This window comes from Rutilus rutilus (assembly GCF_951802725.1).
Source record: "Rutilus rutilus genome assembly, chromosome: 15".
Lineage (NCBI taxonomy): Eukaryota > Metazoa > Chordata > Actinopteri > Cypriniformes > Leuciscidae > Rutilus > Rutilus rutilus.
The window spans coordinates 28481377-28502684 of record NC_140220.1 but is presented as its reverse complement, the minus strand read 5'-3'; the positions used below and the strand labels follow the sequence as shown (position 1 = coordinate 28502684).

Here is a 21308-nt window from a genome sequence, read left to right as displayed (position 1 = left end):
AACTCCCTAAGATTGTGACATCATCACCAGAACTCCGGCGCCTCACGGTCGAACCCCGCAGAACCCGAAGAGATGGACAGAGATGAGAAAGAGGACTAAAAGAGGAACAAGACAGAGGGGAGGAATTATGAGCAGCACGGAAAGAATTTTCTTAAGGGACAATTAAAACAAGAAAGAGACAGATGGGGATGTGATAAGAGTGTGTGATAAAGAGGAGACATGAGGAAAGAAAGACAAATGAATGATGTGATATGGTACAGGGATTTATATAAGGAGATTAAAGAGAGAGAGAGAGAGAGAGAGGTAGAGGTGGAATAAGAGTGAGCGAAATGGCCAGATGTGTTAGACAGATGAAGAGGTCTGTGTCTTCTGACAGTTTAATAGAGAGATTGTAATCCTGTCACAATCTGCAGGGTAACATATTCTGTTAAAATATTTCTGAATGAGCTGGAAATATGAACTCAATATACACATTCCTTAACACAAGGGTTTTCAAACTTTTTCCACGGACCCCCAAATTTGATGATTCCCTTGAACGACCTTCTAAAATAAAAAGGCAGCTCTATATTTGAATGTATTAAGATCCACAAATAAATAAATATTTATGAGTCAGAATGTAAATACAGTTTTTTTTTATTTTTACAATTATTCAACCCCCATTGCAAATCAGGTTTATTGGCAAAATTTACAGCTTTTCAGCTGCAATGACCAAATCAAACAAAAGTAATTAGCTAAACACAACAAATAGCTCACCACAACAAATATTTCAAGTGGATTTCCCAAATTCAACTTGGGACTTCTGCAGTCACAAAATTATTCAACCCCTTCATGGCAAGGATCTTTATTACTTAGTAGAGCAACCTTTTGCTGTTATGACCTGCTGCAAAGAAGATGTATAACCAGACACCAGCTTCTGGCAGTGTTTCTGAGGAATCTAGCCCATTCCTCATGAGCAATGGCCTTCAATTCAGTGACATTCTTGGGTTTGCGTTCTGCAAACGCTTTCTTCAAATTTCTTCATGGGGTTCAAGTCAGGTGACTGTGATGGCCACTGTAGAATCTTCCAGGACTTCCTCTGCAACCAAGCCTTGGTGGATTTTGAGGTATGCTTGGGATCATTGTCCTGTAGGAAGGTCAAAGCTCTTCAGCTTCCTCACTAGCCGCGTTTCCATTACCCTTCAAATTGCGCAAATTGAAATTGAAAATTGAAAATACGCCCAATGGAAACACGTCAATTTCGCAAACCCTCCCATTTATCGTAAAAAAGTTTTTACGCTCGCATGAGGTGCTTTTTCAGGTAATTCGAAAAAGGAATATTTCGCAAAACTGCAATGGAAACAATTTTTGCGCATTTACAGGTCACCTGACTTAGAAGGCGCGGTGTGTTTGGACAGAATACGAGGACGTACAGATGACGCCGTCATTTCGCAATCGTTTTTTAATGGATATTTTGAAGAAGAAAAAAAAACGCGAAAGTTTTGCGCAAATCTGTAATGGAAACGCGCCTACTGACGCCATGACGTTTTCTTCTAAGATTTCCTGTTACTACAATGAATCCATCTTGCCTTCCACACGCTGCAGGTTTCCAGTGCCAGAGGATGCAAAGCAGCCCCAGAGCATCACCGAGTCACCAACATGCTTAACTGTAGACAGTGTTCTTTTCAGCATTTGCTTCATTCTTCTTCCTCCAGACATACATGTACCACTGATCTATAGGGCTGAAAAGTTTTGTTTTGTTTCATCGTTCCACAGAACAGAATCCCAAAACCTCTGTGGCTTATTTATATGATTTTGAGCAAATTGGAGCTGACTTTTCTTGTGCTTTTGGATCTGTAGTGGTGTACGTCTTGCAGTTCTGGCATGCATTTAGTACGCACCTTACTGTGCAAGCTGAAACCTCAGTGGCTGTTGCCACCAAGTCTTGCTGTAGGTCTTTTGCAGTCACTCGAGGGTTTTCCTTTAACTTTAAAATTACAAACTATGCCTCCAACGGTGTCTCTAGGAACATTTCATGCTTTCGATATCTTTTTGTATCCCTTTCCTTGTTTGGGAAGGGCGATTATATCTTCTCTTAACTTTTTGGACCATTCTTTTGACTTAGCCATATTTCTAACATGCAGTCAACCGTGACACTCAACAATAGCACATTTAGATATTTCAAGTGTTCAAGCTCAAGCACACCTGGTGCAAATAATTAAGCCCTTGATTAGATGTATCAGGTGTGCTTGAGACAACACCTGTTTTACAGATTTGTGCTGTTGTGAGGGATTCTATTCAGGAGGTTGAATAATTTTGAGAATGCAGAAGTCATTAAAAGTTGAATTTTCAGTTAAATTTGGGGAAACCACTTGAAACATTGGCTGTGTTGAGATATTTTAATTACTTTTGTTTGATTGGTCCATTGCAAACTGCTGAAAGTCTGTAAATTTTGCCAATAAACCTGATTTGCAATGGGGGTTAAATAATTTAGATTACAACTGTATATATGTATATTACAGAAATATTATGAAGACAGAATGTAGTCAGACTTGAACTATATGTATATTATGAAATAACATAAGGATATAATACAAATATATACACTGCTGTTAAAAAGTTTGGGATCGATAAGATTTTGTATTTTTTTTAAACAAGTCTCTTATGCTCACCAAGGCTGCATTTATTTGATAAAAAAAATTACAAATAAAAACAGTAATACTGTTAAATATCATTACAATTTAAAATATCTGTTTTCTATTTGAATATATTTTAAAATGTAATTTATTTCTGTGATCAAAGTCTTTAGTGTCACATGATCCTTCAGAAATCATTCTAATATCCTGATTTGCTGCTCATGAAACATTTATGATTATTACCAATGTTGAAAACAGTTGTGTAGACATTTTTTTCAGGATTTTTTGATGAACAGAAAGTTCAAAAGAACATCATTTATTTGAAATCGAATATTTTGTAACATTCTTTCGTAATACCAGGCGTAAGCAGTGTCATTCATTCACAGACATGCACACACCCACATACGCTTGCGTGCACCCATGCATACACAAACATGTACACACATACAATAAACCAGTCATAAACACAAACACCTGCTTTTCACACCAACGAATCAGAATGAAATAGTCACAATACAATTACACCACAAACAAATGCTAACATTCAGTCTTCAGGTATGAGAGATAATGTATAAGATACATAATTGATAGCAGCTTAAGGTTCAAAGACTGTCAGTCTCTTGGCCCAAACACAAGAATTCAGGCACATTCAAAGCTAACAGCCATATCAAACCCTGCATCACGGTACACCCCATGAATCCAACATGCTGCTACTTAAGTGTGTGTGAACGTCTTTATTCCATACATGGCCTGACCTGACATCAGCCAAGATAACGCAGAATATTTTTGGACGTCAGTATGCATACGTGTGCACTAGCAAACAGACGTTAGCATGCCAAAGTGACAGAGTCCTTGTTAACACCACCCTGTTCTTTACGTGCGTCAGTGTGAGCGTGTCTAAGAAGCAAGCAAGTGTGTGAAGTTAGTTGACGTGTGTGCCGTTTCACGCAGCTCTGTGAGTATAGAACCTTTGGTGGATTTTTGGTCTTGTTATTGTGACCTTTGACCTCTCCCCACGTCTTTGGCTCATTCACACCAGCATTATTGCGTTCCTCTCTGCAGCTGCATTTGGATATTTCTCTCTAACTGTCCCTGTTTTATCGTGACTGCCCTCATGACATCATCAGTGTCATTGTTATCGTCCTGTCACTGTTGTAGTGCAGCATTGTGGCTTCAGTACCACAGTTTTTACTCTTATCAGTTCTGCAAACAGGCTGCTGACTTTGTCTATCAGCTTACAGGGCTTTAATTACTCTTCTTATCAACAGGAAACTGTTCTTGCAGCACAAAGGAAAAGAAAGGGAGAGTAAAATGTACACTTTAAGATTAATTAATAACCATTTACTGCAATAAATGGTATCATTAAAATAATATTGTGAGAATGAAACTGCCATATAAACAAGTTTTTAAATATTTATATTATGATTTAATTAATAGCTTTTCTTTAAACTCACGAACACCCTGCAGTTCCATCACGAAAAGCTGACATAATGTAATATTTAATGCACTTTATGTTGTTGATAACAAAGAATGGAATATATTTTCTTTCTTTTTGTATTCATATCAATATGTTACAAGATTGTCCTATTTAAATTAATGTGATAAACGAGTTAAGTCAAAAGTAATCTAAAAGTAGTCTGATTATATTACCTTAAATGTGTAATATAATGTTACTAGCTACAATATTTGTCATGTAAGTCGGAATCACTAACGTACAACAAAGATTTCAATAGTTGTCCATGACCATTAATCAGTATATTATCATATTTAGAATTAAGTCAACATTGTGATAACTGCAGTGCATGCAACTATTACTAATGTGTATGTGTTTGCTGTCGTTTCAAATGAGCTCTTGCAGTGAGTGTTTGTGTTTGCATTTCTCTGTAATCAAGTGTTTCTTTTTCTTTTTATTGTTTCTCAGTCCCAGGTTGCTGCTGTACACGGCACTGTCATCTCGGCATAAACAAAACACAACAGTACTTCATGGGAACACCGTTGCTAAGGGTTACGTCATACAGTAATGTTAATCTCTCAATGTCTAAGTGCCCTGTGCTGAACACAGATACTGTTCTGAACTTCAGTCTATACGTTGCGTGCAGAATGTACTAAAAACGTCAGGGTAAAGATCATCATACACAAAAGACAGCTTAAGTTTATGTTTGAAATGTATGATTAGGTTGGGATTGCATCAGCTAAAAAACTTGCAGTATTAAGACACATATAAAAAACTGTATGATCAAGTGAGCGAATACTGTCGACTGGCAACAAAGCAGGTTGATGTACAAAGAAACCAGCAGGGAATAATATAAAACAAGAAATTATATAATACAGAGGACCTCTGCAGATCCTCAAGACTTTTAAAATAACAGATAATTACACTGACACTTGCTTTTTAAAAATGGTATAAAAGTTATATAGACATGAAACAAAAGATGCAAATATTGCATTTCTAAGAATTTGGCACATAGATTTTTCCTTTTTTGTCACTGACCCTAAAATCAACCATCATTTGTAAAGATCTAAAGATGTGGAAACGCCAAGGAAAACAGTAAAATCTTAAGTACATCACATGATTCACACATCTGAGGGTTGTGATGACAAAGTCAGTGTTAAGTCATAATGAGCTGGGATTTAGGCCAAAATTGAAGTCAGCATTTCCATTATGGAGATGTGTTGAGACTCCTCGCTCAAATCCCAGGGATCATGATAGCGATTAACATACACGACAAAGATGCAGGGTCAGAGGTCAGTACCAAAGGGGTTTGAGAGAAGACCAAGATCTCATCATTGACTCATTTCTGATCCGTATGTTTTAAATGTATCACACAAACACATACTTGAGTCATCCGCTGCAGTTATAGACTCATGTTTATGAGATGACATCATAATTACAAGCTACCAAAGAGGAGAAGGTATAAAACCTGGCAGAGAACTTTTCCCACAGATCAAAGTGACACTGTAATACTCTAAAGTCACTATAAAGTCACTTATGCTCACCAAGGCTGCATTTCTTTGATCAAAAATACAATAAAACAGAACATAAAACAATTTACAGTAAAATATTAACTATTTTTAATATACAGTGAGGAAAATAAGTATTTGAACACCCTGCTATTTTGCAAGTTCTCCCACTTGGAAATCATGGAGGGGTCTGAAATTGTCATCGTAGGTGCATGTCCACTGTGAGAGACATAATCTAAAAAAAAAATCCAGAAATCACAATATATGATTTTTAAACTATTTATTTGTATGATACAGCTGCAAATAAGTATTTGAACACCTGTCTATCAGCTAGAATTCTGAACCTCAAAGACCTGTTAGTCCATTTATTATCCTAAATTAGATGCACCTGTTTGAGGTCGTTAGCTGCATAAAGACACCTGTCCACCCCATACAATCAGTAAGAATCCAACTACTAACATGGCCAAGACCAAAGAGCTGTCCAAAGACACTAGAGACAAAATTGTACACCTCCACAAGGCTGGAAAGGGCTACGGGGAAATTGCCAAGCAGCTTGGTGAAAAAAGGTCCACTGTTGGAGCAATCATTAGAAAATGGAAGAAGCTAAACATGACTGTCAATCTCCCTCGGACTGGGGCTCCATGCAAGATCTCACCTCGTGGGGTCTCAATGATCCTAAGAAAGGTGAGAAATCAGCCCAGAACTACACGGGAGGAGCTGGTCAATGACCTGAAAAGAGCTGGGACCACTGTTTCCAAGGTTACTGTTGGTAATACACTAAGACATCATGGTTTGAAATCATGCATGGCACGGAAGGTTCCCCTGCTTAAACCAGCACATGTCAAGGCCCGTCTTAAGTTTGCCAATGACCATTTGGATGATCCAGAGGAGTCATGGGAGAAAGTCATGTGGTCAGATGAGACCAAAATAGAACTTTTTGGTCATAATTCCACTAAACGTGTTTGGAGGAAGAAGAATGATGAGTACCATCCCAAGAACACCATCCCTACTGTGAAGCATGGGGGTGGTAGCATCATGCTTTGGGGGTGTTTTTCTGCACATGGGACAGGGCGACTGCACTGTATTAAGGAGAGGATGACCGGGGCCATGTATTGCGAGATTTTGGGGAACAACCTCCTTCCCTCAGTTAGAGCATTGAAGATGGGTCGAGGCTGGGTCTTCCAACATGACAATGACCCGAAGCACACAGCCAGGATAACCAAGGAGTGGCTCTGTAAGAAGCATATCAAGGTTCTGGCATGGCCTAGCCAGTCTCCAGACCTAAACCCAATAGAGAATCTTTGGAGGGAGCTCAAACTCCGTGTTTCTCAGCGACAGCCTAGAAACCTGACTGATCTGACTGACCCATCAAGTGGGAGAACTTGCAAAATAGCAGGGTGTTCAAATACTTATTTTCCTCACTGTACTTTAAAATTGAATTTATTCCTCTGATGGCAAAGATGAATTTTCAACATCATTACAGCAGTCTTCAGTGTCACATGATCATTCAGAAATCATTCTAATATGCTGCTCAAGAAATATATTTTTTTATAATCAATGTTAACAGTGCTGCTATATATTTTTGAGGAAACAAAGATTTTTTTTCAGGATTCTTTGATAAATATAAAGTTTAAAAGAACAGCAACTATTTTAAATATAAATCTTTTGTAGCATTATAAATTATAATCAAAATTCATTGGTGTCTTTATGACCTCGCACCATTTAACAATAACGAGTGTGTCTTTTAGCATGTTAGCATCAAGTGTTGGTAGGACTGTTAACGCCAAAGCAAAGTCTGCATGTTTGTTCAGTGTAGCACAGTGACACACTTGTGGTTCTTCTAGCTGCCAACCAAAATGTTTCCGCCAAGCAAGAATTCCTCACTTCTTTCCCAAGCGAGATTCTTCCCTACATATACATGCTTCTCCCTCACTCTCCTCCCTTCACTGTTTTTCAGCCCCTCTTAAATTCCAGCTCTTGTCAGAAAATGCTCTATTTCCATGACAAGTCCTCTTGTGGTTCATTCCAAGAATGTTGGCACAGACAAAAAAACATCCTTATTCATCCTTATTCCCTGTTCTCTTTCCTTCCCTCTCTCCCTCTAGCTTCTGCTTCCTCTCGCTCCATGTTACGGAACATGCGTCAATGATTATTCACCTATGTTCTGATGTTCTTCCTTTTGAGGAAATTTCCAACTGTGGCAGACTACGTCTGAACATTTTGTACAAACAAACACACCAATAACGCATCGCTACGCTGTTCCGTCCCGTTAGCATTTGAAGAAACATTGTAAACAAGGAGAGTACCAGGTGTTCAGGGATTTACAACGCAGTCGAAAGGCTCTTCAAACACAGTACACACCATTCAAAAGTTTAGGGTCAGTTCTTTTTTTTTTTATTGGCACTTTAAATCAGCAAGGATGCATTACACTGATTAAAATTTAAACCAGTGTAATGTTACAAAATATTTCTATAAATACTGATCTTTTGAACTTTTCATTCATCAAAAAAAAAAAAAAAATCCACAAAAACATTAAGCAAAACTGTTTTCAACATTGATAATAATAAGAAATGTTTCTTGAGCAGCAAATCATGATTACTGAAGGATCATGTGACACTGAAGACTGAAGTAATGATGCTGAAAACTCAGCTGTCATTTAAAATATATTAAACAGAAAACAGTTCTTTTAAATTGTAATAATATTTTTCACAATATTACTTTTTTACTTTATTTTAACACATAAATGCAGCTTTGGTGAACATAAGAGACTTCTTTCAAAAATCTTTTAAAAAATCGTACCGACCCCAAACCGGTAACAAGATGAATTGTTATTTCAGTTTAAACGTTTTTAGCGTTTAAACGTTCATTCACAATCTTTCTCTCTTCCTCTTGAGAGTGGGGTGAAGGGGGAATGCTGGCACGCAAAGCTGTGCTTATTATTCAGAGTGACTGCAAGGGGCATTTTTAGAAGTAAGAGGGAGGATCTCCTGCTAAGATCTGGCAACCTCATCAAAGAACATGCCCAAGGGAAACAAGTGATAAAATGTGAAAGAGCCATTAACCAGAGAAGTAATGAATACACACACATGCTCACACTCACTGCGAAGCTGCTCCCATGGGTGAACATAACTTCCACATCACTTTGTTTCCAATTAGTTTTATTATAATGAGAACCTTGTCCTCCCGCAGTGTGTGTGTGTGTGTGTGTGTGTGTGTGTGTGTGTGTGTGTGTGTGTGTGTGTGTGTGTGTGTGTGTGTGTGTTTGTGTGTGACTCATGGTGTTTGTTATATGCTGTATTTATTTACCCTTTTCACAACAAATTCGTGCAAAATGTTCCTTAAAAATATCAAGATGCGTATTGTGGAACATCAGCATGCACACATGCTCACGGACAAGTGACATTTGTTTGCCAACAGAATCATGCAGTCATGTTTAAAATTATGCATGTCTTTTTGGCTAATACCATTTATGATCCATTACAAAAGATGACGTTAAACAACAGTTCAGATAACAGGAATGACAAATGAAGCCAAGCCATGCATGCACACAATGACAATAACCCAGACTCAAATAGAAACATTATTAACACATACAAGCATGTAATTAGTTTTATGTTAAACTAAACTATGCAATCTATTTATAATTGTACATTTAAACATATTATTTATTTAAATAATTTATATGGATACATTTACCTAAGCTCAATTGTACATTTGTGTGGTTATTGATGGAGATTGATGATGTAGGCCTATTATGTTTCTCCTTTAAATGCATTGTAGAAAGTCTCCGATTATAAAAGTCATAATGTTTTTGCATTTGGGGGCTGATTTTAAGAAAACTGTTCCAACATGGCATCTCTGGACTATTCTAAATTGTACCTGTCAAAATTAAGTATAGAATAGGCTATATGTATTTTTGACATTCTTACATTCAAAGCTTCCCAGCAAGCTAGGAGGCTGAAATTTGGGTATGTTCATTTCAGAGCTGTCCTCTCTAACTCTCTAAAGTTTCACAATCCTAAAATATTCCTACACCTTACTGACACCCTTTAAATGACCTTAAAATGCATATTGAGAGGCCTAGTGCAGTTGAATTGAGATCTTTCCAGTAAACTAGAAAGTTGAAACTTGACTATTATGTTAATCTCAAAATAGACAAGGCTACATTAAGATACACTGAATATCATTTGAAGTACTTTTCTGTTATTTACTGAACAGGCTGTGTTTATGTCAATTTCTTTTTTCCACCACTAACATACGATTGCATTTCTGGAACATCTAGAAAAACTGTCTCATATTTATACAGGCTTATATGTCCACCCAAGAAGAGTAATCTTCCCAGGCGGACACAGTGATCAACTATAAATAATGAGTAAATGTATAATATAATATAATATAATTGATACCAGAGTGAGTGTGTTACATCTCCACTGATTGTACTGCCGTAAAGGCAATACTGATGAACAGATGTGAAATTCTGTGGAGGACACACACACACACACACACACACACACACACACACACACACACACACACACACACACACACACACACACACACACACACACACACACACACACACACACATTCTTGTACATCTATTACCCTTTATGAGGACATTCATTGACACAACCGCTTACCCTAACCTTACTCATCACAACTAAGTGCCTAACCCGAACCCTTACCCTAAACCTACCCTTAACCTAATTATAACCTTATCCCTAAAACCAAGTCTTGACCCTCAAACAGGCCAAAGAAAGTGAGGACCGGCCAAAATGTCCTCACTTTACTCTCTTTGTCCTCACTCCAATGGTCTAAAACTCAAACTGGTCCTCACAAAGACTCTTGAGAGTTTTCTGGGTTTCATTCCTTAGATGCATAAATCTACAGAGGCACCTCTATCAGGCTGGGCACTATATTTACCTCTCTGCCAAACCCAATGTTTACCTAACTTTCCACACCTGCAAATGATTGGGGCTAATGGTTTAAATCAAAGAATGTGAAGAGGGAAGATATACTCCACTCTACTATAGATGATGTCACCTGGTCACTATCTTGAGTTCAGCACGGATCACTAAAAGACAAATCGAGAAGGCAATCAGCCACACTGACTTCCTGTTTAGGCCGATTTGACAAACATATCAACCTTACAGTGGAAAAATCCATTTTTTTTCTGAAGGAAATTGTCCATTAGGTCTACATTGCACTGCATAGCCTATTATTTATCCTCACTGACACACAGAAGAAAGGCATTGAGTTGGATCAGCCAGTCGGTCAGACAGACACGGAACAATGTTGCACAGTAAGTATGAACGTTTAATGCGCAACACTTAAAGGAAGATGCATTAGCTTACTGACTCAAAATGATGTCAGTCAACTCTGATGCATTCAGACTGGAGCTTGACACATGCTGATGATGTCTTTACAGGTTCAGTAGACGCAAAAGAAATCTGGCGCTGTTTTGTCACACACGATTTGATTTCAGAAGGGTGCGTGAGAAAGTCTTCACACCCATCACTGTGTGAAGAGATGTGAACTACAAAAATTCCTAGCCGATCAACAAGTTATGAATGAATAGCGCACATAAAAGGTAACATTTGATATTCACATCGGCCAGTAGACATTATAAATATAGTAATTATTAACATAATATGAATATATTACAATAGTATAGTGTACCTTAGTGTAAAGACCTGATTATTGAATTGGTTCATGTTATATAAATGGAATGTCCATTCAGCGTGATTCATTGCCATTTGACCTTCAAGAAGCAAATCAAGTTAAGACAGAGGCAAGAATATGCATGTCTGATTCAGATATTAGATGCAATAGATATTTTCATGAACTCATAATTCACCAGTCTGTTTATATTAAACCACTTTCTTACTGTTTAAGTAAGGAAACTAGAGACGTACTCTATTTACTCAGTCACAAGTTCCATTTTTACACAATATGTGTAAAGAAACTGTATCGTGAGATCATGGACCTGACAAGAAAAAAATACTATTTACTAATACTATCAACTCCTAATGGACAGTAAAAACCTTTTTTATTTAATTCAGTACTCTCATTTTGTTGCCCATGCAGGAAAGATATCCAGAACATCCCTAAAATAACAAAAAAATCTATTAAAATTGCATATTATTGGTTTTAAACATAGATATCATTCAGTTTAGCTTCTCTGTTTTAAATATGTTTAGATATTATTACTGGAAAACAAGACAAAAATACTGATTAAGAGAAAGATTTTGTTGTGCTTGAGTTTCAGTTCAAATTTCAGTTTCTGGAGCAAAAAAAAACACAAAAAAACACTGATCAATATATTTTCATAAATTCGAAAATTCTTCACATTTGTTACTTCTGGGTTATATTGTAGATGAACTGGAGTGTTAGTATTTTCCAAAGGGATTTCCTGAACTGCAAGAAATTTCTGTCTCCCGCATGTCTCCAGAAACTTCAAGCTACCCTCTCTACCTTTAGCCCATCCATTCGAACTGCGAAAAACATGTCTCAATAAATATAACCGTGGGTTATGTAACAGCTGTATGTAATCATTACAGTATTTATTCCAAGGGTCTCTGTAGTGTCTGCGAGAAGAACGTTTCTGAGAAAATGAACTATATCTGGTCTTGCACAATCTAACTCAAACTTGAGATGCAACACTCCCACCTAGAGGCCAAAAACACACCGTCGTCAGCAAATCTTGGATAAATGGCAGGTCACATGCTACGGTAAACCTGATTTAAATCTTTGTTGATCCTGGAACAACATTTCAATCAATCAATCAGATTTGAGGTACAAGTTTAAAGTTTATGTCAAGTTTTGGCTTACAACCAGGGTTAGGTTGCTTATTCATCAGTGTTATTCACCTACTATTTCACTTTGATTTTAGGGATAGGCTAAATTATGGGCATGGTTAGCTTTAGGGGTAGGGATAAATATTCGGACAGTAATGTTGTTCCAGGATTAACAAAATATGTTGACAGGTCTTACTTGGCAAAATCACTGTGACCCACATGCTACATCTCCCTTTGGAGCTTTTCTCTGTGCTCGCTCTCTCTTTCCGACATCTACATATTCCCTAAGAAGGTGTAGAAAGGTGGAGAAAGTAAAGCCGTATGGAAAGTGTCAAGTCATGGCATGGATAGCATTCCAGAGCCCGGCTCCTCCATGCCGACCAGAGGACTATTTATATTGACAGGATGAGGCCCGGTTGCAGTGGCAGAGGGAGACGGACGAGGCTTTGCATTTCCAATGTGCAACCACTACGTCCCTGGAGTCCAACTGTATCTCTGTCCCCTTTCATTATGCAACCCTACGTGGGCTTAAATCCCATTTTACTGTTGCCCCTCTCTAGCTCGACACTGAACCTCCTGTTGCTGGGGTGGAAAACAGTGTGTGCTGCTGTGCAGATCGGAAAACACAGAAGCTCTGTGTTTACGCACTCAGACTAACAGAACATCAAACATCTGATGTCAGGCTAAAAACCTATATATATATATATATATATATATATTTTTTTTTTTTTTTTTTGGGCTTGAAAATTCAACACTTTTTTTTCTTTTCTTTTTTTATACTGGGTTAAATAATTTTGATACTTCCCCCTTCAATTCATAATATCTATAATAGCAACTGGTAAGTGCAGGCTGAAATGACTAACTTTCCTTGCTGGTCCAGACTGGTTTATACTGGTTAGATCTGGATTAATGCTATTCTAGCTGGTGAACTATGCTGTTTGACAGCAAATATACAGTAGGCCTGTTTCATGCCACACATGTAAACAACGCATAATCAGACCAAATTAACAGATTGCAGCATTCATATTGCCTGTGTGAGCAGCCTGAAATTATGGTGATGCACTATAAACCTATTTATCAACAAAAAAAACAAAACAAAAAAAAGGCTTTTATGAAGCAACATGTAAGCCTACTACTCACCCATAAAAAAAATAAAATAAAAAGTTTAGCCACACAAACCGTACTTTCTGTTTGGTAAATCTGACTGAATTCAGATGATTTAAGCAGTTTATAACTACACTTTGGTATTTTCGTTACTCTTTTGTTACTATTTGGATGTACATGTAGTGCCTCTCCTCATGTTATTTAAAGGGGTGGTTGATTATGATTTCACTTTTCTAACTTTAGTTAGTGTGTAATGTTGCTGTTTGAGCATAAACAACATCTGCAAAGTTACAACGCTCAAAGTTCAAAGCAAAGGGAGATCTTTTCTTTTAAAGAAATTGTTTTTTAAGGACTACAACAAATGGCTGGTAGGGACTACACGACATTCCTCCCGGGTTAGTGACATCACAAACCCTAAAATTTACATAAACCCCGCCCCCGGAACACGATTTATAGATTATCAAGACAGAATATGCTAATCAATGACTAGAAGATAACTACACATAAGCTACATAAATTCATCAACTAACCATTCAGAAATGTTGTCTAGATGTTGTCATTTCTTCTTGAGTCTCTCCATCTTTCAGACTCCGGTTTTAAAGGTATAGTGGAGGATTTTCTTTTTCCGGGTGGATCATCAAGACTATTGGTCCTCCTAGTTGTCAATCATTCTGGTGATATGTTTACATAAGGCCGTCGTACGTGCTCGTCCCTAGGTAATTTTCGCTCTCTGCGCATGCGCACTTTCAGCTGTATATGTGTGGTGAGCTACGGTTTCAGCCCGTGCTGGTACACGCTGGCGTGCGCTAAAAGCACAGGTTGGGCTTCCCACTGATGCCTCAATCGCAAAGTTTCTACTCGACAGGTAAAGTTTGGCATACTATTTGGAGAAATCCATTTAAAATCACTGCTAGTAAAAGTCAATGTAAGCTATGATTAGCGATGCTAGCCCTGGCACAAGTCACGCACCGCTCAGGCACGGTAAACATCTCAATTTGTCTAAAGTAGCCTTATAACCAAATGGTAAAAGGTATCACGCTGAAATGTTCTAAAACCTTGTGTGTTCATTTTTGATAATTCCAATGTGTTCACCATAGTTTTTATTACACAAATGCAACAAGCTACATCTCCATTGCAGATCATGTCTTGAGTCCTCACTCAATCGATCAGTATAATAAGTAAATAAAACACGGAAGGGCATTTGACATTTTGTCTTGCATGAATGTTTTTGAGTTAGTTTATAATTTGCAACATAATTGTGCCACCAAACGTGACTAGCCAAATTTGGATGCCCTTCCAAACAATCTACTTTGATGCATATCTGTGCACTAAAATATAAAAGATGTTTTATGCTTGTACTTTGTTAGAACAAACAACTAACATGTGTATAAAGTAGGCTTGTATGAGCCATGCCGACAGCAACTTGTAAACAGAGCGTGCACGAGGAGAACTAGGCTCGTGCATGCTCTCTCGTGCACACGTTTAATAGGCGTTCCCTCTCGGGAGCAGGTAGAGTGTTGCGCATGTGCATTTTTTCAAAAAGTGGAGAGGGCGGTTCTTTTCTAAAATTCGGGAAAATCCTCCACTATACCTTTAACATAAAAGGCTAAACGTTTTAGAAATTTTCAGTGCATGTCTGTGTGAGGTAAAAGGACACAAGTTGTTATAGCTCCGTCCTCTGTGCCGGGAGCAGCAGCTCATTTGCATTTAAAGGGACAGACACAAAAACAGTGCGTTTTTGCTCACCCTCAAAAAGTGACATCTTTAACGTGCTATATAAAAATATCTGTGGGGTATTTTGAGCTAAAACTTCACATAGGCTGCACACTCTGGGGACATCACAGATTTATTTTACATCTTCTGAAAAGAGCATTATACCACCCCTTTAAATTTCACAATGAAGTTAATGGGTCAAGTTAATATTTTCAATTACTCAGTCATCATAACCATTTACTTCCATGGTATTTTTCTCCTACTATGGAAGTCAATGGGTGCCGTCAACTGCCTAGTTACCAACATTATTTAAAATATCTTCTTTTGTGTTCAGCAGAAGAAAGAAACTCATACAGGTTTGGAACAACTTGAGGGTGAGTAATGATGACAACATTTTAATTTCTGGGTGAACTAACCCTGTTTTTTAGTGTAGTGTAGATTATGGACAGTGGAATCACCACCACCAACAGCCTTACATGCCAGTAAAAACCACGGCAATAGATATCAGAATCTGACTGATAGCGACTGGTAGCTCTTAGAATATTTCCTCAGTGTTATCAGTGGAGTGGGGAGATCAGCTCCAATGAAAATAGCTTTTTAAAACCACTCAGGTGTTCAGTTGCACTTTTAATTTTAATGAGAGGGATATGGGTAGCATATTAACAAAAGTGTGGAAAGTAACTGAGTTCACAGACCTCATCACTTCTTTGCAAGAACACACTGCGCTCCAGAACAACATCAGTTACTAGAATGAAAGCGTCTGCTAAATACAAGTAAACAACCCCACTCAAACAGCAGCTGTACCAACATGATTCCTAAGGTGGGTAATGGGACCACACAGACATTCTGTGATCTGTTTGCCACCACTAATTTCCACATAGTGTCTCATTGGACACTATGCCCACACGATGTGGGTAGTTGCACCATCAAGAGTATCTCTGAGACATATGTACACACACATATGCATGCTGTCTTAAATGATCTCAAGCCCATGATTCTGTTCACTGATCAGTGCCACCATCTCAATAATGTCTGCACTTAAAGGAAATAGGTAGCCTATATACTGATGAATTTCAAAACTTGCAATGCCCAAATTGAGAAAAAAAGTTGATAGAACAAATCTAATATGATAACTGAGGTGTTTAGAGCATCAACAAATATATGGCAAGTTGCCTAGTGAACTTAAATTTAGAGTATAACCTTTGATGAGATTATGTTCAATGTCCGCTCTGATCCCACTGATTAAGACTTCAACCCCACCAAAGGGAGTCAATACAAAAGTTTAGGGGACAGGGGGTCTTATATGTACTGTTTTTTAATAAATGTTTTGTTATATGCGTATTGGACGGTACATCTACACAATAAAAGTATTGTCATTATCACTTTAGTTTTACACAGCACAAATATATTAGCAACATTTGCATTGCACGACAAACATCAATAACCTTAAAGGAACACTCCACCGTTTTTTTAAATAGGGCTTATTCACCTTCTTTCCTACATTTTGCACTGAGACAGAAATGCATTTGCCCACCTATCTAAATGTAGGAAAGAAGGTGAATAAGCCCTATTTCAAAAAACGGTGGAGTGTTCCTTTAACCATAATCTCGAAAATTACTAGAAGTTCTATTTAAAAGTCTATTTCTAAGATCCAACAGTACTGAGGAGTCCCCTCCTTGCAGGCTGAATGAGTCTAGCGTCGCACCAAGGCTTGCAGCGGTATCACTAAAAATAGCATCTGTTTGTTTGTTAACTTTCCAGTACTGGCATAAAAACAATATCTGCAATGTCTGCTTTCATGAATCTATAAGGTACATTCAAGAAAACAGCACAACCCAATGCAAGCAGCAGGTACTGGAAATACCTGGATAACATAAAGAATGGTTTTCATACCTGACTAGCGGAAGGGGGTTTCCAGTGACCCGGCATTCCAGGCGGATAGGACTTCCTTCTGCTACTTCCTGGCTCTTCAGTTTCTGGGTGAAGTGTGGAGGAGCCATGGGTCCATCTAGACTAACACCTCGTCTCTGATGCTCATCTGACCCAACATCAACTCGGCCCTGCTGCACGCCTTCCTGCTTGGGCTCAGATGAAGATGAAGAGGATGAAGGTGGCTGAGCCTGCTGCATGGCCAGTCGGTGGCTCCTTGGAGACAAGTAGCCACTGTCGGGTGAGGAGGAGTCTTCATCAACTTTCTGCTCCACACGTGTGGAGCCTTTGAAGATGGAGGAGAGCTCCTCAATGAAGGTAGCAGCTCGGCTGCAGAACTCAGTAGCTGAAGCAGCTCGTTCGTTGAGCTCCAGGCCTCCGTGGACCAGCCGGGGCCGGTCCTGCTTATATACTGGCGTGATTGTTTTTTGGCAGATGAACTTTTCGGGCGATTCAGGAGCAGTGCAGGGCTGGTTAGGCCTGCTGAGCGGCATGCTCTGATTGGATGTGACTTTGCCAGATGTGGCGTCAGCTGACTGAGATGTTGAGTCTTGGAGAGCGTGGTCTTTGGTTTCTGAGTAAAGGGGCAGGTGCTCTGAGGAAACGGGTGGTTCATCTAGGTCATTTGGGTCACCTGCGTCACTCATGGCCTCTCGAGCCAGGTCCAGACTGAAGTTCATCTCGTCCTGGCTCAGGAAAGCAGAAAGTTCTGGAAAGTCCCCATCCCCACTATCCAACTCAGTTACTGAGTCCAAGTAAACCTCACCATCAAGAGATGGCACTGAAAGCACGCCCCCATCCCCCTCGAAGGACACGCCCCCTGGAGGACACGCCTCTTTCATCAGCAGAGAGAGGGGAAGTGTGTCATTCCAACTCCTGTCCTGCATCCTGCAATACACAAATCCATAAAAAGACAGGTGGAAAAAAACAAACATCGCAGACCCTCTTATTTACATTTTATAAAAATACATAAATCAGGAATATCAGAATCATAGTACTGAAGATGAGCAATTTCTGTGTTCTACGCCATACTCATGCACTCAGATTAGTGTAAACCCACTCACACCAGAGATGGATCATGGGCAGTTGTCGTATGATGACTCAGGCTGGCATACTTTGAGCACAGCTGTCCGGCATTAACAAGGCATGAGTGCCATTTAACACTGGTGCTGCCTTTACCTTGTTTATTCCCTTGTCTATTATCTACTCTTTACTGTCCTCACATCAATCTATATCTATTTTTCCAGTGACTTCTGAAGACAACCCGACACTGTACATTTTTGGGTCTCAATAATCTGACACATTAAATAAAAATAAACATACACAGTAGCTACTGTTTAAAACTTTGATCAGTAAGTTTTTATTTCTTGATCAAATTGGCAGTAAAGACTTCTACGTTGCTACAAAAAAAGTATTTCAAATAAATGCTGTTCTTTTGAATTTTCTATTCTTAAAGATGGAGAAGAAGAAGAAGAAGAAGAAGAAGAAGAAGAAAAAGAAGAAATGTTTCTTGAGTATTAAATCAGCATATTAGAAAGTTTTCTGTGACACTGAAGACTGGAGACTTTGCCATCACAGGAATGAATTACATTTTAAAATATATTAAAATACAGCTATTTTAAACTGTAATACCATTTAATAAAAGTACTGTTTTTCTCTATTTTTGACTAAATAATTGCAGCCTTAGTAAGCATAATAAGAGACTTATGCTTCAAAACTTTTGAACAGTATTTTTATGTAAATTAAAAAAATGACATTAAATATATGCATGCTACTTATTTATATGTAGACATTTTTATATAAATGTAAAAAAAATAGCATGTGTATGATGGAATCTTATTAGGTTTCATAAAAGGCAGGTTAATAAGGCACTTCATAAAGCTAATAGTCTAATAATCTATAACAGATTCTTGAGTAAATATAAGTGAATTTTGAGCAAATATTTACAGACTATAATGTTTGTTAATTGGTATTAATTAAGTCATAAGTTTCTTTTCAATCAATTTAATAGGCACATTTTTTATATTCAATCAATCTCCCAAATACACGCACTGGATTGTGGGATATCATAGTCATCGAGGGATGCACTTTGCTGCCTTCAAAACCCAACCTCATAAGGGATCTTAATAGACAGAATGTTATGCAACAGACAGGTAAACTTATTAAACGCACTATCATTTTGAACTTCACTCTCAAGTAAAGTTGATCCATAAATGTAAACTAATGTTTTATTACTTAAAGAAAAAGGTTTTGTTTTAATGTATTATTGGCTGCTTCATGACCCTATTGTGGATTTGAGTTTTGTGGAAAAACACCTTCGAATCTGACAGTGAATGATTGCATCCTCAATAACCTGTGGAGAGGATCCTTCGCCATAATTCAGGGAAAGTGTTTGGTCTGACATACCACACATTGGTGAAACATTAATATGAGACAGTGTCTGCAGCATAGCGAAACCCTTCAACCAACAGATCAGGTCTCTGAGAAAACACACCTCAGCTCTGAATACGTGCAGGGGAACTGGCCAATGTGTGTTAACACTTCATGCACATGTCTGAGACACGTTAATGTGTTCCTGCTAACTTTATGACTACTTTTCTACTGTAAAAGCGTGTTTGTACATGTATATTTATTATTTATGGTCTATTAATTGATGACATAAAGTGCTTTATTTCAATCATGTCTTCCGGTTTTGTTAAAGTCGACTTTGTTTACACAATGTTCACATAAAGTGACCAGGTGTTGTATGTAAAGGTGTGCGGGCATGCGTGTATATGAAGAGACATGACAGTGTGACTTTATCTCCATCATGGCGTCCTGAAGGCCAGCTGTTGTTATTTTTAATCCTCAAGGGCTGCATTTCACAGGAGCAACCACCTCCCCACCAAGAGCCTTTTTTACACATAAGCACACACACATGCTGCTTCTGTATTATTCATGTGGAAATTATGGCATCTTTACTCTGTAACTGTTGAATTATAGATAGCGGAATATAAATGTGACAAGCCAAACAATTGTGAAAGCCAAGACTGACATGCTTGATTTTCCATCTCAGATGCGAGCAGTTGAATGCGAATCATTTGTAAAAGTGTTGAAGTATTAATCTGATGCCGGACGAAACTGGATGAAATACTAAACTGAATGTTAAGCTGAAACCAAATAGCGCAGATGACCATTCATTTGAGAACTGTTCTGAATCTAATTATATAATTTATTATAATTTGTTGTTTTGTAGCAGAATGAAAATTATTCACATTGGATCTTCTACTTACAGTCAATGACATTATATATAAACAACAACAAACAAACAAACAAAAAAACAGGCATTTACCTTAAGTCAGTTTCTGGAAATATCTGTCCCCGTCAGAGGGTTCCAGTTTTCCTCAAGATCTCTATGCCAGAAAATGAGAAAAGATGTCTCCTTTCCTCAAAGAGCTGTGGTCTTTTCTCTGTCCTAATTTTCTTTTGTCTTGTTTTACTGAGTGCTCTGAGGTGAGCCGGTTAGAGTGGCTGGAGAGTGGCCTGCTGTCCCATCTGTCTCGGGCCCTGACGCTTCCTGAGTACCGCTAATTTTGGACCCTAGCTCAGGTTACACAGCAAGAGAGAGAGATACACAGTGTGTGTGAGAGAGAGAGAGAGAGAGAGAGAGAGAGAGCTCTGGGGTGTGTAGCATCCATGTGCCCACATCAAAGACACACATACATCATTTTCATATCCACAAAGGCAAGTAAATGCATTTTGCAGACATACACTTGACTGTTCGGTTAAAAACAAGCCACCAAAGCACTGAACTATGCAAACCTACAGCACAGGTAAAATAACACATAAACTACTCATTTAACTTCTCAAAATAGCTTTGTTTTTGTCTTCTTATGTAGTATCATCTGTCCAAGAAACTTAGTAGTAGTGTGCACGTAAATGTGTACATTTTTTCGTAGTGCACTAATTTTATATAAAAGTACTATGACGTTTTAAGTAATATTCATCATTACGAATACATTTTAGTATGGAGACATGACACTTTCAGAAATCAATGTGTGCTAGTCACTAAAGACTCTAAATTTAATCTTATATCAATAGCTCAGTCCCTAAATATACTGTTATTCCAATAAGACACCCTGCCATTAACAGAGAACTTTATATAGAAACGAGGACACAACAAAAACTGCAACAAAGTGTACATGCTCAGAAG

The 21308-nt window shown here is 38.1% G+C and overlaps 1 protein-coding gene across 4 annotated transcripts in view; it reads right to left on the bottom strand.

The window, feature by feature from the left end:
* palld (palladin, cytoskeletal associated protein) overlaps positions 1-20695 on the bottom strand; it is an 82890-nt gene extending 62195 nt beyond the window's left edge. For all 4 annotated transcript variants that reach the window (XM_084431518.1, XM_084431520.1, XM_084431519.1 and 1 more), the window contains exons 1-2: positions 20448-20695; positions 17081-18004 (exon numbers count right to left, since the gene is read on the bottom strand). In XM_084431518.1, the coding sequence (XP_084287644.1) occupies positions 17081-18003 (923 nt within the window). In that variant the 5' untranslated portion in view covers position 18004; positions 20448-20695. The remainder of the gene's footprint in view (positions 1-17080; positions 18005-20447) is intronic.
* Between the last annotated feature and the right edge of the window lie 613 nt (positions 20696-21308).